Genomic DNA, 15192 nt, shown 5'->3' with positions numbered 1-15192 from the left:
GAAATCATGTAAATGATCTGGCACCACTCTTACCAGCAGGTTCCTTTGAAGCATAGAATCTCCAAAAAAAGATTAGAGAATGTGACTGATGCAAGGTAAGAAAAGTAAGAGATTTCTGACCTGGACTTGAGGAGGGCATGATGTACTGTTATTAACTTCTGTGTGGTCCTCTGGCTCTGTTTATAAAAGAGAAATAAATATAATCACAAAAATATTTGCATACAATAGACCTGAGATGTATATAGTACCTTACTAAGTTGCACACTTACCACTTGTGTCATATGCTTCACGAGCTTCTCTCTCCAGTCGCTGCCTCAGCAGCTCCTGCTGTTTAGCCAGATACTGCTTGATGAAGCTGTTCTGGCTCATTTCCTCACCAATCTAAATATAGAGACCATTAAAAATAGAATGTATATACCTTTCTGCTAATTGTCATTCATACTGTTATTTTATGGGAAGAGGCTTTAGCGGCTGAAAGGAAAATAAAGCTCCGTGACAGTCACCTGTGAGTTTGGCTGCAGCCCAATGTGAGCAGTGGAAGTCCTCTGCAGATTCTCCAGCATGAGAGCCTGTTATTGAGACAATAGACTTTATTAATTAGATGAAAATAACAATCAGGCATTCTTTGCAAGGTGTTAAGAGTTGGTACTGATGCGTTGAGTGTGTTAAATTTAAGACAACATAGTTACTACGTACTGTATTCAGTAATCATTTATCATTACTATTGCCAACATTTCCATTCTTAAACTGTTATAAGTCACTACACGTGCTTTGGTATGCCATCAACATAGATGGGAAAAACAATATTCTGCATAGCTTTCTTAATATTGTTGCCTTTGATATAGCGTACAGTAGCAGGCAATAGGAAATTTGTGGGAAAAGGGGAGGATGACAACAACAGAGTTACCTGGTCAGAAGCAAACAAGTAGCACAGTAAGAGTCATAAGGGTCAATAAGACCAGGCCTGGCAACTGGCAGACCAGACTGAAAACGATGTTGGCAGAGTTGCAAGAAAAAGCTACCTGGCCCAACTTGGTTTCAATTTTACGTGTCTTTAATTTAAAATGTGTTGTTTTATCCATCTCTTCCATGACAGTGAGCAATGTGGCAATCCTCGCAATCTGCTGATTGAATTATTTTGCATGCACACATATGTAAACCACAAATACTTTGTGAAGTAAGCTATGTTCAATAATCTCCAACATCTTGGGCAGTGATAAGCAGTAAATCAAACAACTGTGTAATACCAACAAAAAACAGTAATGATAATATAACCATCCACTGGTAACAGACAGTGTAGATTTGTTATAGGTTATAACTAAATAACAATGTTCAGATTCTACATGACAAATAAAAGATGACAAAATTCTACATTAGGGTCATAAACATTAAACAAAGCAAAAGCAAATGCTAACACCACTTGCTGTGGCGCATATCAGCGGAAAAATGCTAACGTCAGTAAAGTGATTGCGGTATTCGCTTATAAAAAGAAAAGCATGCCCAAACTTTCTTGGCGGGGTAGATAAGGTTGATAACATGTCTAAATGTAAACAAACTGGCTCATACAGAACCTATGCAGCTCACGGGCCTGGGCTACATTTTAAAGCTAAATTAATGCTAAATTTGGCGGAAAACTGCGAAATGTGTCGATTTAAAAACATTGCATCTACGTTAAATAAATATACATAGTAAGCTGGTAATAGGTATAGACTTTCTTAACAACTTGTGTGACATTGATCTCCTAGCTAAACTCTAGTACACCAACATTGCTCGCGACCGACACCGTTAGCTAGCTAGCAGTAACAGATAGCTACTAGCAAACCAGGCCACCGCTCAAGTCACAGCGTTAGCCAGAGGAGCTAACAAGACAACATAGCCCGACACAGACGTTAAAATTAGCCCATAAGTTGATTGAACTTAGGGTCTTTCTACGGTTGGTATAATTCTACGCGGCGAACACACTGCTTAACCACCGCGTAGTGCAAACAGACATATTTCTCAGCTGATTGGTGGTCGTCAACCTCCATAACTCTGCTACGCTGCTCGGCAGTAACGATAGTTGTCGGCCCTCGAGAGAACATCAGCCTGTTTTCTCGTTAACGGTAGCTCGAAGCAACCGTGGTCCCGTATTTCTCAGCAGAACTCACCCCTTTGAGTCTTTTTATTAAAGCATTCTTCTGCCCACTTTTCGAGAGTCCTCTCTCCTCAAGAGCAGCTTTTAAATCCGCTACTCGAAGGGACTGTAGCGATCTCCCGTCCAGCTTAACGTCTTCCAGATCCGCCATTTTCCGTTCCTCTAGTCAGTTCACAGCGAGAGCGACGAGCAACGCCTTCCTCCACCCAGCGTCATCGTTGACGATTTCAACCTTATCATAAATCTTTTTTATTATCTTAGCAAATTTCCCTTTCACAAAAGTAAATTTTATAACAATAACCTTTATTTAAAGTGTTTATGAATGAAATTAAACTATAAAAACTATTCAGCACTCCAATCCCAAAGCCTTAAAGACTTAAAGAATTTTGTGGTTGTCATTTGGTCAAAATTTATTTCTTGATGTTATGTATTTTCCACATAGACCCCAAGACAGCGTTAGACTGTAACTCCTGGTATACAACAAATATTCTCTATATAGCCTGTTTGTTGTTTGTTAGTGCATAATTTGAAAATAAAGATGTATCAACATTTATAGCCCAGAGAACATTTTATTAATTTGTAGTACTATTGGATGTATATATATGTATATTCTATATATAGTATGCACAAATTACCGTTTAAATCTTTTTATTTTGTCGATAACAAACTTTGCGCATATTTTGCGCAAGTTTGATCGCCTACATGACAAAGCCAATGAGCCTGTAACTGTCTAGCTATGTGCACGGTGCGCACTCTTCCGGTTTGTCAGAAAGATTAGCAGAATGACTCGTTCGTCAGTGCTGCACTTCAAATATCTCGTCAATAAGGTGATTAACGTTTAAAAAAAGGAATACTTTCAACCATTTATGTTTTAGCAGTTAATTGGGACAATAGGTCTAAATTAAGACTCCTACAGTAGTGTTGCAAATAGGCTATATAAGCTAAGCTACATGATAACGTTACCCAGACCAGAGCAGTCTCCCTGTGCTGAGCTGAATAACTTACAGCAGAGGAAAAGCTGGCTTTCCTCAGGCTGAAACAAACCGGCTTTACCAAAGATGTCGTGGTTCAATTATGTCAGTCCAGGCCTAAATCAGCAGCAGCAGCAGCAGCAGCCCGCAGACAGCCACAGACTCACGGCCGCTGACATGCTGTCTAGCGCTCACAACTCCAGGCACAGAGGTCCGACAGAGGGATCACCGACCATGGCAACACAACACTGGACCGGCTACTCCACTCCCAGCCCGGGGGACTTTCCATCAGTTTCACATGGTGTAGTCAGCCCTCCCAGCCTTGGGAACCTGTCCTTAGCTTCACCGAGTGCAGCTAAGATGAGAGAGCTGGAGCCCATATCCTACGTAAGCCTCCAGGAGCAGCGGTGTGTCCTGAGCTGGTTCCAGGGCTGGAACGCCACTCAGAGGGAGTGCTTCTTGCAGGACCTTCTGGGGAAAGCTGTACCCGGAAAAGTGTGCACCCTCTTAGATTCACTCAGTACTCTTCAGGTACAGTCGCACTGTCACCTCTTAACAGATAGTCCAGATTGATCATATCCAACCTTTAACAGCTGCTTTCTTTCTTTTTTGTACACCTACAAGGTTAAAGACAGACTACCAAACATCTTTGAATGCCAGCTGCGCCTGTGGACCCAGTGGTTTGAGTCTTGGAGAGAAGAGGAGAGGAATCATTTCCTGCACATACTGGAGGAGCAGGACCCAGTTTTCGTTGCTCACTTTTACAGGAGTGTAGCCGGTACAGCAGGAAGAGACTGAGCAATGTTGGTTTTGTGATTTAAAAAGCAAGTGATTACAACAAAGTGTTAAAGAGGTGAAAAGCTGTGGGAAATGTTTATTAGATCTGAGATAGTTCTCTTCAGAGAAATGTTTGTTACTGTTATGGTATTTAATGTTGAAGGTAAACCATTTCATTGTAAGAACACAAGTGTTCCTTTAATACGAGCTGTTTTTATTATGTTTCCTACACCGGTTTCTCCAGGGCTATATCACACATTATACCACTTTTTTTTTATTTATTAAAAAAATTTCAGAACATTTTGTGTAATGCTTTAATCATAGCTCTGCTGTCCAGTTATCCAATGGTGTGCTCATGAAATAAACAGATTAAATAACTTGCTTGATTAAATTAAACTTAGGGTACATTTTTCAGAACCGGGCCTAGTGATTGAAACACCTGGGCAAGAGGACAAATTCTTTTTAAAACCTAAGACAAATAAACAAAATACATCACTGTACATTTGTTGTTAAATTGTCTGAAAAATTTAGCAGCAGTAACAACAGAAGTATGTGGGAAAACTACTCTGCAGTTGCAGGGATTGTTTTATTTCCCTACTAAGGTTACCGTGAATGAGAGACATGGCTAAGATTTTACATCGTACAAAAGATCACTTGCCCTGTTCTCTATTTTATCCAGGACACAGTAACACTATTGGCGTCAGACTTTCAACATCTTCAACACAGTAATTTACAAATGGATAGATTTTGTCTGTAAACCTTTGACCTACAAATGAGTACATATGAGATCTGGCACCAGCGTTGTAAATTGAGATCTGTCCCTTCTTGTGGTCCAGCAGAATTCCCAGTGTAAGAGGTTGCGTCTGAAATGGAATAATAAAAGGTTTCCTATTGACAGCTATCAACTGACCCTGTTTGTTCATGACTAGCGTCCAGAAACCGTTTGTTGGACTGAACACCATCGATCCCTTTCTTTGAGCAGATTCACTGGCCCTTCCAAGTTGGTAACTAGGCTTCCCAGCAACAGACACCTCCCAGTACTGTCTGCCAGTTGAGAAGCCATTAAATGTAAATGTAAATGTGCTGTATTTATATAGCGCTTTTCCAGTTTTAGCAACTGCTCAAAGCGCTTTTACATCTACAGGAAACATTCACCATTCACACACATTCATACACTGTGGCGGGGGCTGCCGTACAAGGTGCCACCTGCTCATCAGATAAACACTCACACACATTCACACTCCGATGCGCAGCACCGGGGGCAACTCGGGGTTCAGTGTCTTGCCCAAGGACACTTCGACAATGACTGCAGGGGCGGGGATCGAACCACCAACCTTCCGATTGGCAGGCAACCGTCAGTGGCAGGCATTAGTGCCAAGGACAGCAGGAACCACATCAAACCGGCTTGGATGGTCGGGGACGTTTTGTATTTCCTCACTAGTAGAAATACTGGTGTTATCTGCAGAAAGAGCTATTCTCGGTTGTGCAGTGTTTGGATCCAGGATCACCTGCCCTGTAAATCGAGAAAATGTGGTCAATTATGTGCATCTTTACATCACATTTTGAAAAGTAATTTACATTAAAGCACCATTCGAGTGATTTATTTTGTAACTTCCAAAAAGTTTGGGGAGTAACAAGTGACAGATTAAAACTAATATTGGCAAAACCAACAAGCTTGTGGTGGACTATTAAGAGGAACAGGACGCCCCCTATCCTGGTTATCATGCAGGGAGAGGAAGTGAAGAGGGTGGTTTGAAACAAGAACTATGGGATCCAAATAAAAAACAAACAAACTGCAACCCTCCTCAGGAAGAGACATAGCAGACTGTTGGAACAGGACAGTGTGGAGGCAGCGGCAGAGAGGAGGACAAGGGACAAAATCAAAGTCCTTCTCGCCCTCTACAATGAGCTGTGGCAGATTGGAAGCTTTTTGCAGAGAAAAAAGATGAAGGACAAGATCAAACCCTGCAAGTTGTTTTTCATCGAGTCAACGGTCTACGGATGGTAGATGTTATTTTATTATTATATTTTATTGGTGAAGGCAATCAAGGCACCTGTTTGTTTTGTGATGAAGGGACAGTGGGAACCCAAGATTAGTTTCACCAATTCAGTAGCTGACCAAATGTTACATATGGTCACAATCTTCCCTTCTGTTCCTCAGACATGGCGTTGAATAATGGCCAGAAAAGTATTTTTGCAGAACATTATGATGTCACAGTATTGTTGACCTTTGACCTTTTGGTTATAACATGCATTCACAAATACATGATGCCTCCAGCCACGGCTGTTGCCAACAAAGGCTGCCTCCAGAACCCTGAATCGAATTACAGTTCACCGGATGCAACTAGTTGGCTCCTTTCATTTCCTGTCTGGTAAATGCCCATTTGTTACAAACAATTATTTTCCCAGACTTGACAAAACATATCCAGGGCCACAGAAGTCCTTATACAACTGTTTTCACAGACTGAGAAGCAGGTACTGTATGCTGATTAAACCGACCTTTATATGTAACATTTATAAAGTCTTTAAAATCATCTATACAGTTAGATTTATATAGTATCAGTGCTGTGTGTGTGTGTGTGTGTGTGTGCGTGCGTGCGTGCGTGTGCAAAGATATTAAATAAACTGGTGTGCGACTCACTGGCATAGATCGTCTTATCCTCCACATTACTCAGTCTGTTTTGGAGATCTGAGAAGAAAGAAAGAAAAGCATCATTTGTTTTGGGTGGGGGTAATACCACAGTGAATTCTCTGCACTCTGCTCTGCTGAACAGAACTAAACTGTTCTCCCTGATCTGCTGTTCTAACTGCTGCTGCAGCTGTTTGAGGTTGGCATCCTTCTCACGCAGCTGCTGCTGCATGCAATTTGTGTCCTCCTGGCTCTGTTGCAGTTGTCTTTGTACATCTGTTTGATGAAATATTCAGTTCAAAAACTGCATCAAATGACTCACTGGATCTCAAGAACAACTCTATGTTTAGAGTGATAATGAGGTCACATTGAGCATCTCACCGTCACACTGTGTGTTGACCTCTTCCTTTAGGTCTTAAAAAACACGAATACAGTATGAAACAAACACCAAGTGTGGAAATGCACTTGTTTGCTTTCTTGCCGAGCAATAGGGAATAGATCGAATCCACGCTCATGTCTGTGTGGTCAATATGTAGCCACAGCCAGAAGCCTAGTTAGTTTAGCTTAGCATAAAGACTAGAAACGAGGAACCAGCCAGCCTGCAGAGATTTCAGGAAGTGTCTGCTCCCAACCAAGAAATAGTCTGACACATAACCCCACGTCAAAACACAACACACATCATTACCTTTGGACAGAGCCAGGCTAGCAGTTTCCGTGTTTCCAGTCGTTGTGCTAAGCTAACCGGCGTCTGGCTGTAGCATTATTGCATAAAAACATGATCTAACTCTATGATAAAAAGCAAATAAGCGTATTACCCAAACTATCAAACAATGTACAGTCTGCTGCATACCTTTATTTGGGTTTTCAAGTTTTCTGTTCCCTTTTTTATTCTGTTTGTAGTTGTTCCAATTCTATGAGAGAAGACAACAAATAACCACAATTGCATTAAAGACCAAACAGATTTGTTGTAACATCATTCCAGACAAAGGCAGAAGGTTGAAGATGAGGACAGATCATTTAATCTTTACATTTTAGTTTTAAGAAAAAAGAATAACGTACTCTCATATCTTTCCTCAAGTCCAGAGCATTCTTCACTCTTTAATCACAGTGTCCTCAGCAGCTCTGTTGTGTTAAAAGAGGAAACCAAGTCATAAAAAGTGTTCTCCTTCAGAGCAGCTTTACTTATGACATTCAGATAAGTCAACTACATTACGTCATTTTGGACTTGACTGCCACATAATGTCACTCTGAATTGTTAAATTGGCATTTTCATTAAGACTAACCTTCTCCACGGCCACCAGTGGTATCATTGCCAGCCTTTTTCTGAAGGGCCCATATCTCATTTTGCAGCTTGGTGATTGTTAAAACTGAAATAAACATGGACTCAGTTTGACTAAATCTGTGAACAGCAACTACTGACTCTCTCTTTGTTTTTTTAAACTTGTTATTTATTCTGCTCATCAAGTCTTGATGAAGGTCCAGAGGGACCGAAACGTTAGTTTTTTTTTTTAAATAAAAGGCCATAGCAAGAGCAGAGTGCAGGATTTTTTCCATCGTTTCATAGTCGATTTTATCGTCCACTGCAGCTCCACAGTAGAATTTGTTTAGATGCGCCAGCTGTTCCTACCAAAACCACTGGCCTGACATAAAGGCCAAAACTCATGGAACGCGGAATCATAAAAAAACTTAAAATGTATGCAAAAACTTCCAAAAGAGAACAAAAAAGAAGGCCCCACTAACAAAATAATTTAAAGATCCTCTGAATTTAGGATGTTTCATTCTGTTAATGTCATCTGGTTTTATTTAGCAATTAGGAACTTATTAACTACATAGGTACCACGTTACAATGCTGGTGCACCAACATACATTACTTAATGTCTAACTAATGCACTGATCATTGTGAAGAACTAAGCCATACATTGATGTTTACCATTTGAGTAATTTATAAGAAGTCCATCTGAATAACATTGTCATATATGAATTGCTATTGATTAAGTCTGTCATCGGGGATTGATTCAATCTATCAACCTCTAGCATTAATGACTACTGTAAATGAAAGGGGTAAAAAATCCAAACTATCCCTTTAACACTGAAATCTTAAGAAATTATCAGCTGCAGCTGAATGTTTAAAGGCTCTTATTTGAGCTCACTTCTTTTTGGATTGGCAATCAGTTTCTCTATGTCGGCATTCTTGGAGTTCAGTTCTTCTTGCTTCTCTTCCAGTTGCCTCTGCAGCTCTGTGAGCAGAGAGTCCGTGAAAAATGAAGTCTCATTTTGTTTCAACCTGTTTCAAGTATCAAGCAAAAAAATACATTTCTCAATGCCGGACTATATATTCCTTAAAACCCATGATGTTTACTGTGAATCACCTGAGATCCTGTCTGGATTTTTCTGTGGTGGAGATCAGATCCCTCAGAGTAGTCAGATCATCATGCAGGTTTATCACATTCAGAACTGAAAACAGAGCAAATTTCCTTTGTAATGTGAATAATACACTATATCAGAGCGATGAGGCCAATGTTGCATTGTAACATTATGCACTGAGTGCTGTTTGGGAGTTTCCGGTTCTGTTGCGTTCTACAATTTTCTGTGAAATTTCAGTCTTCACCTCTGATAGAAAGACACACATAAACCAAATCACAACATGACTTTTTAGAGCCTTTAGCTGAAGTTGTGTTCACAACTTACCCTCATATATTTCCTCAAGTACAGAGCATTCTTTGCTCTTTAATCGCAGTTTCCTCTGCAGCTCTGTTGCACAGGATGAAGTCAGGTCATCGAAACGAAAAAAGTGTAATTGTGCTTTGAAATTTTCAAAAATATTTGAACAGTTGACTTTATTTAATATTGTGGTGTTTTCTTTTGAGGCTTTATTCAAACTATTTAGGACGAGGAAACCTTTTCCAACCAGTGGCCCCACTATAATGTAAACTATTGATACCAACTATTGTAACTATTGTAAAAGACAATAATTCAAACACTAACACATAGTGGGAAAAATAACAAGGGAACAATATATAGGACAGGAAAAAACTGTGACATTACAGATTGTCAGGTTCAGGTCACTTAAACTTACTAAATTATTGACGGTAAAGGCAACAAACGAGACTCAGACGGTAGTGAGCAGTTTACAGACTTTTGCCGCAAAAGGGAAGAACAGCTAAGAACAACCTTTCACCAGCATTGCTCCTAGGATCTTCAAAATCCTCTCTGTAGCTCAGTCTTTTTATTACACACACACACACACACACACACACAAGGATAAGACATTGGGCTGTGGTTTTCTATATTATGCTACAAGAATGTCAGTTCACGAAAAGAAGACAGTTCAAACTATGTGTTCCCTGAGTGGCCTTGGACTGACACTCTGCCACCTAATCTTTTAACCAGCAGAAACTGGACAAGACAGTTGTTAAAATGTACAAATAATAAGCATAAAAGTTACACTACTTATGAAACTACTTTAAGAAATAAGGAATAAACGACTTTATCGAAATGAATTCTCTATCACAGATCACAGGAGCAAAGAGAGTGCATGTTTATTTATCAGATTCATATCAGCTATGATTTAGCTGCCCTATTACCATTTCTACAGTAATCACACAAAGGCCCTAATATACACACAAGTCTGATTCGGGCATTTTAGGGGAGTCTATGGGAGGACTATAGCGCCATCGTGTGTTAAATGTTGTAGCTAAGTTAAACCAAAGACCACCTCCGACACTTACCAGTGATAGATAGCTCACTCATGTTTGTCCTATCATGATGTAAACTGTTGTAAACTTCGCCAAAACTGCTGTCAACTCTGTTTTTCAGTCACTTTACGGAACAGTTGGTGCTCAAAACCTGTCACGTTACATTTGCAGATTTCAAGCGAAGGAGGAAGTTAGCTTAAGTGAATCCTTAAAGCTTACTGGTTACCTCCACTCTCTGCTTATCTTGCGTCTTCTCGCGATACTACGTTAGATATTATGCCTCGATAGCCATGATTACGGTCACATTGCTCACACATTGTTGTATCCTAAGATATTACTCAGTAGAATAAACAGCAGCACATACCACTCGTAACGTCTATAGCGATACGTTTCCTTGTTGGTCTCGGAAGAATTACTGTTGGGACTTGACAAACCAAATCAAGCGCTTTTCTGTGGAATAAGGTTGGTTATAGATGTTTTTTATGAAAATGGGTGAACTAGTTAAAAGTTAATTTTAAAATCGACGGTGTTAAATAAGAGTCACGCCACTGATAAGAATGAATTACAATTTAATCAAATCGTCTAACGCTAGCTAAACGAGTCGTCAGTTTCTTCTGTCGTTAAGCTTTGACTGAATCTTTTACGCAGTAAAAGTTTTTTTTGTTATACTATCTAAGCCAGGAGAAGTTCGTCACAACATCAAATTAGTTGTCCAAACCAGAGAAGAAATAACGCAATGTAAAAAATCGATCATAATCAAAATGATCGATCATAAGAACGAGAACATATGTGAGTAAAGTTTAAAAGGGCTGGAGTAAAAACAGCTCGTTACATAAAAGCTTCTCTCTCGTTATATAAGAAATTGATAAGATGTTTCTGATAGTACCAATACGTCACTAACTGAACAGATGTTTTTGATAGTATCAAATATCTCAAACGTCACCGTAGTCAATAATAAACTATGTTCTTGTTACATTTTTGCTATGGTATTTTATAGTATGCATTTACCGTTTACAATTGATTTGAGACAAGTTTAAAATTCATAATCAAACTTATCACTGATCGTAGTCACTGATATGTTATCAAGTGTCAAACTGCACATGCAAAACGCTGAATCACAGTTACTGGACAAAATGGAGTTGGAAAAACATTGCTCCTCCTAGATTATGAGTTAACTATGAACAGTGGGGTTTTCCCTTTTGACCTCTGATCAAATTTAACTTTCGGACCTCTACTAATTTGATGTACATTTGGTTAACATGGTGTATTTGAGCTTACTACTCCTTTGTGGTGTTGTTTCCTTCCCCAGAGGAAATGTCCCTGTCAGGCTGGGTGTGTGTAGTAACAGGTGCCTCCAGAGGCATCGGCAAGGGAATAGCTCTCCAGCTGTCTGAGGCAGGAGCCACGGTCTACATCACAGGGCGCCAGCAGAGCACTCTGAATCAAACCGCTGCACAGGTGAAATTTTGAGCTTGACTTTCTTGTAAGGGCTATATCAGACAGCTGTCAAGTAGACAAGCAAAGGCAATATATCCATGAACCTATCATGCTCAGCTCACAAAAATGCCCGTTCCTCTGTCCAGTACTAGAAATCGTTGCAGCTGAAATGTCGGTGTTTTATGCTCTGCAGTTCTGTAGTAGACTAGTAGTGTTCCGGTGAGGTTTTCTCTCTATGGTTCACAACTGATATGTTTGTACTTAACACAGGTTAAGGAGAGGGGAGGAAACTGTGTGCCTGTTATCTGTGATTCTACCAAAGACAAAGACATTGAAGACCTGTTTGAACAGATCAAACGTGAACAGAAAGGCAGGCTGGACATCCTGGTTAACAATGCCTATGCTGGAGTACAGGTAGCTATACCACTAGGACATGAAACACTACTTAATTGTTGGCTCACTTTACACTTTACAAATTACTTTTGGAACACAACAGCATTAAAGAACACCATCCATAAACCGCCTGCTGTGTGACCCTTTTATCTGAACTCTACACATGATTGTTATTCCAGGCTATCTTTGAGAATATGGGGAACAAGTTCTGGGAAACGGATCCGTCCATTTGGGATTCCATTAATAACACAGGCCTCAGGTATGCTTTTGTGCTTAGTCATGTCCGATAAGTCAACTGAGTCATCTACTTGTGTCTAGTGACAGTTTCGTAGACATCTGCTGTTACTCAATTTGTTTTTGTCTTTTTATTTTAGAGTTCAGCATGATTTTTTTTGTCAGTAGTATCTCTTTCAAAAATACATAATAGTGTGGTTTAAAAAAAAAAGAAGCATTTTTATCTTTGTGGCAGGGGCCACTATTTCTTCTCAGTTCATGCATCACGGATGATGGTGGCTCAAGGACGGGGTTTGATAGTCACCATTTCATCTATGGGTGGGCTGCGGTATCTTTTCAATGTACCATATGGTGTTGGTAAAGCCGCGGTAAGTTCTCTTCTTATTAAGTCTTAGATTTATGTACATGTGCTGTGTAATTAGGTCAGTGTAATAAAAACCTGTTTTGTGGATTGTTTCCAGTGTGACAGGCTGGCAGCAGACATGGCCGTTGAGCTGAAAAGTAGAGGAGTGGCTTCTGTCAGTCTGTGGCCAGGAGCGGTACAAACAGAGTTGGTGTCTCAGTTAATACTGGAGAAAGAAACACCACAGGGTGTAGATTCCAAGGTAGAATCTTCTCTTAACAACAAATCCCTATCCTGGTAGTTACTTCAATTTTGCTAAATGTCTGTATCTTCTTTTGCTCAGTTTAAAGATGTGTTTGCCAGTGGAGAAACCCCAGAAGTGAGCGGGATGTGCATTGTCAGTCTGGCAAAAGGTAAGATTATACTGTATGAGATGGTAATGAAGTTACCATCTCATGTATGTTTATGCGCATTATGAAGTATCACATTATAAAAGCTTAATGAAAAGGTCCAGATTTCATTAAAACTTTATCAATTTGAAGGTGGTCTTTGCCTTTTGTAGAAAAAAAAAGTAGATGTGCTAAATGGGACACATAGAAACTCCTTTGCCAAATAAGTTCTGACGTAGTGAATGTTAAATTCACAGGACTGGTCAGCTGTTTCCGCTGTTGGCATTCTCTATGATGTTCCCATTATGTGTCTTCGTCTCGGAACAGCATGAAACATGGCTAATACACATGGCTGATATTAAAAAAACAATCACAGCTTGCCAAATTGAACTGAATGATGCACTTTCTTGTCAGCTTGCATTAGGTCGTCTTGTCACTTTTTGTTGTTTTTGATTGCTGAGAATAACTTACTGCTTCAACCTTCTTTGAGAGTCTTTATTTGCAAACCAACCATAATTTCTTTTAAAGATACAAATCTGATGTCTCTGACTGGGAAAGTACTCATGACTTGTGACCTGGCTAGGCGCTATGGGATACGAGATGTTGATGGTAAGTTTTTTTTTTTTTTTTTTTATAGATTTGTACTTTTTTTTTGCCCCACATTCTAATATTTTGTTTATGTGTTTATTTCCAGGACGGAGTGTAACTGATTACACGTCCCTTAAATTCCTCCTGACGCAGGTCCCATATCTCTCCTGGCTGTCAGCTGTTGTCCCTTCATTCGTACGCCTGCCACGCTTTGTGCTCAGCTTGGCTAATAGCCACTTCTAAACATTCTCTACATCCGTACCGAAGTGGCAGTATCACACTGTGTTTTCAACTACATGGTCAAAATTCTAGCTAAACCTATAGGGGTGGGAATCGCCAGACGCCTCCCGATACGATATCATCACAATACTTATGCCACAATACAATATTATTGCAATTTTAAACATATTGGAATATTCTGCGATACATTGCAATTTATAACATTTTTTTCCAACTACTAATGTTTCCCAATTTCAAATGATGTCCCCAAAAGGAAACCTTGTCAACATCTGTTTCATCTCAAAAGATACATTTCTCTGTTTGTTCACATCACTTAAATTTTTTTGCTGCAAAATGGGATTGTCAATCACACAAACTGAACAACACATATATAATAAAATATCGATAATCGGCGCCTGTGCGTTGATACAGTATTGCCACTGAAAATATCGCGATTCTATGCTGTTTTGATTTTTATTCCCCACCCCTATAAACCTATACTTACCATGTCAGTGATCAGATCCGTTACTAATGGCTAACGGCTGACAAGAAGCCAAACAATTTAGACTGACAACAATATATTTTTGAAGAATTGAAGTATTATTGAAAATACATATGCTATAAATACATCCATTCCTACTTGAGTGCTTAATTAAAGCAGTTATATGAAGTTTGAGGTAAACAAAGTTAACATGAAGGATGCTTAAGCCTATTTTAGGAATTTAACACTAATGTCAGCTGTGGGGGAAGCCACAACGTTTGATATGGGATTTTTTATTTTATTTGCTAAATGTTATATTTATTTCTTAAGCAGTATACAACAGCATTACTATCCAAACATGACACATTTAGAAATGCTTTTGCATGTTTTTACTAATTTCAGGATTCATTGTTAGATTCCTTAAAAGTGTGTACATATCAATACTATACCCACTACAACTACTACAGTACCAACTGGTTCAATAAAGAAATGTCAACTCCCTGCTGTTTTCACTTCATTCCCAATAAAAAAATGATAGCATCTGCAAACTAATCAAAAAAGATTTCTTAAATAAAATTCTGCGTAGAAAGATTTGATATCTACACCTTGTCTATATGATTCTATTATTTAGCATTAACTATGAATTATAAATGCTCCCTCTGACTCATATGTAACACTAAAATCCAGCTGCCCTGCTTTCAGTGACATGCCATCACGTCATCAGGCGGACAGGAATTCAACATATTGCTCAAGGACAGTATCACTGGAACTTGATTGGATGTTTCCATCTTGTTTCTAAGCGGTTGTAAACTTGTTCTTGTTAGAACGTGGGTACATCCGCTCGTCTAAAGCTGTCAGGGTCTCAATTTTGGTGATATTTGGAAATAATTTAGGACCATAGC

The 15192-nt window shown here is 39.4% G+C and overlaps 4 protein-coding genes and 1 long non-coding RNA gene across 9 annotated transcripts in view; 2 read left to right on the top strand and 3 right to left on the bottom strand.

Annotated features, from left to right (window-relative positions):
• acin1a (apoptotic chromatin condensation inducer 1a) overlaps positions 1 to 2371 on the bottom strand; it is a 16332-nt gene extending 13961 nt beyond the window's left edge. For 3 of the 5 annotated variants that reach the window (XM_034887250.1, XM_034887251.1, XM_034887252.1), the window contains exons 1-4: positions 2148 to 2370; positions 504 to 569; positions 270 to 381; positions 121 to 176 (exon numbers count right to left, since the gene is read on the bottom strand). In XM_034887250.1, coding sequence (XP_034743141.1) covers positions 121 to 176; positions 270 to 381; positions 504 to 569; positions 2148 to 2285 — 372 coding nt within the window. In that variant the 5' untranslated portion in view covers positions 2286 to 2370. Of the gene's footprint in view, positions 1 to 120; positions 177 to 269; positions 382 to 503; positions 570 to 2147 lie in introns of all 5 variants that reach the window. The other 2 variants (XM_034887248.1, XM_034887249.1) reach the window with 1 other exon arrangement.
• Positions 2372 to 2869: 498 nt separating this feature from the next.
• c12h14orf119 (chromosome 12 C14orf119 homolog) lies at positions 2870 to 4382 on the top strand. Its single transcript, XM_034887021.1, has 2 exons — positions 2870 to 3636; positions 3730 to 4382. The coding sequence occupies exons 1-2, from the start codon at positions 3193 to 3195 to the stop codon at positions 3901 to 3903; spliced, it is 618 nt and encodes a 205-aa protein (XP_034742912.1). The 5' UTR covers positions 2870 to 3192; the 3' UTR covers positions 3904 to 4382.
• Positions 4164 to 6908, bottom strand: si:ch211-14a17.10 (zinc-binding protein A33). The gene is made up of 4 exons (XM_034887020.1): positions 6893 to 6908; positions 6524 to 6787; positions 5254 to 5395; positions 4164 to 4947 (listed from the first exon to the last, which is right to left on the bottom strand). The coding sequence occupies exons 2-4, from the start codon at positions 6741 to 6743 to the stop codon at positions 4554 to 4556; spliced, it is 756 nt and encodes a 251-aa protein (XP_034742911.1). The 5' UTR covers positions 6744 to 6787; positions 6893 to 6908; the 3' UTR covers positions 4164 to 4553.
• An 886-nt stretch (positions 6909 to 7794) lies between these two features.
• LOC117953746 lies at positions 7795 to 9320 on the bottom strand. Its single transcript, XR_004658675.1, has 5 exons — positions 9200 to 9320; positions 9053 to 9121; positions 8881 to 8965; positions 8662 to 8748; positions 7795 to 7878 (listed from the first exon to the last, which is right to left on the bottom strand). It is a non-coding gene; the product is annotated as an uncharacterized LOC117953746 (long non-coding RNA).
• A 1104-nt stretch (positions 9321 to 10424) lies between these two features.
• Positions 10425 to 13914, top strand: dhrs1 (dehydrogenase/reductase (SDR family) member 1). The gene is made up of 9 exons (XM_034887017.1): positions 10425 to 10668; positions 11516 to 11664; positions 11914 to 12057; positions 12216 to 12295; positions 12506 to 12638; positions 12732 to 12875; positions 12957 to 13026; positions 13531 to 13611; positions 13697 to 13914. The coding sequence occupies exons 2-9, from the start codon at positions 11521 to 11523 to the stop codon at positions 13831 to 13833; spliced, it is 933 nt and encodes a 310-aa protein (XP_034742908.1). The 5' UTR covers positions 10425 to 10668; positions 11516 to 11520; the 3' UTR covers positions 13834 to 13914.
• Positions 13915 to 15192: the final 1278 nt, after the last annotated feature.

This window comes from Etheostoma cragini, chromosome 12 (genome assembly GCF_013103735.1).
Source record: "Etheostoma cragini isolate CJK2018 chromosome 12, CSU_Ecrag_1.0, whole genome shotgun sequence".
NCBI lineage: Eukaryota > Metazoa > Chordata > Actinopteri > Perciformes > Percidae > Etheostoma > Etheostoma cragini.
This window is presented reverse-complemented; position numbering and strand designations above follow the sequence as displayed.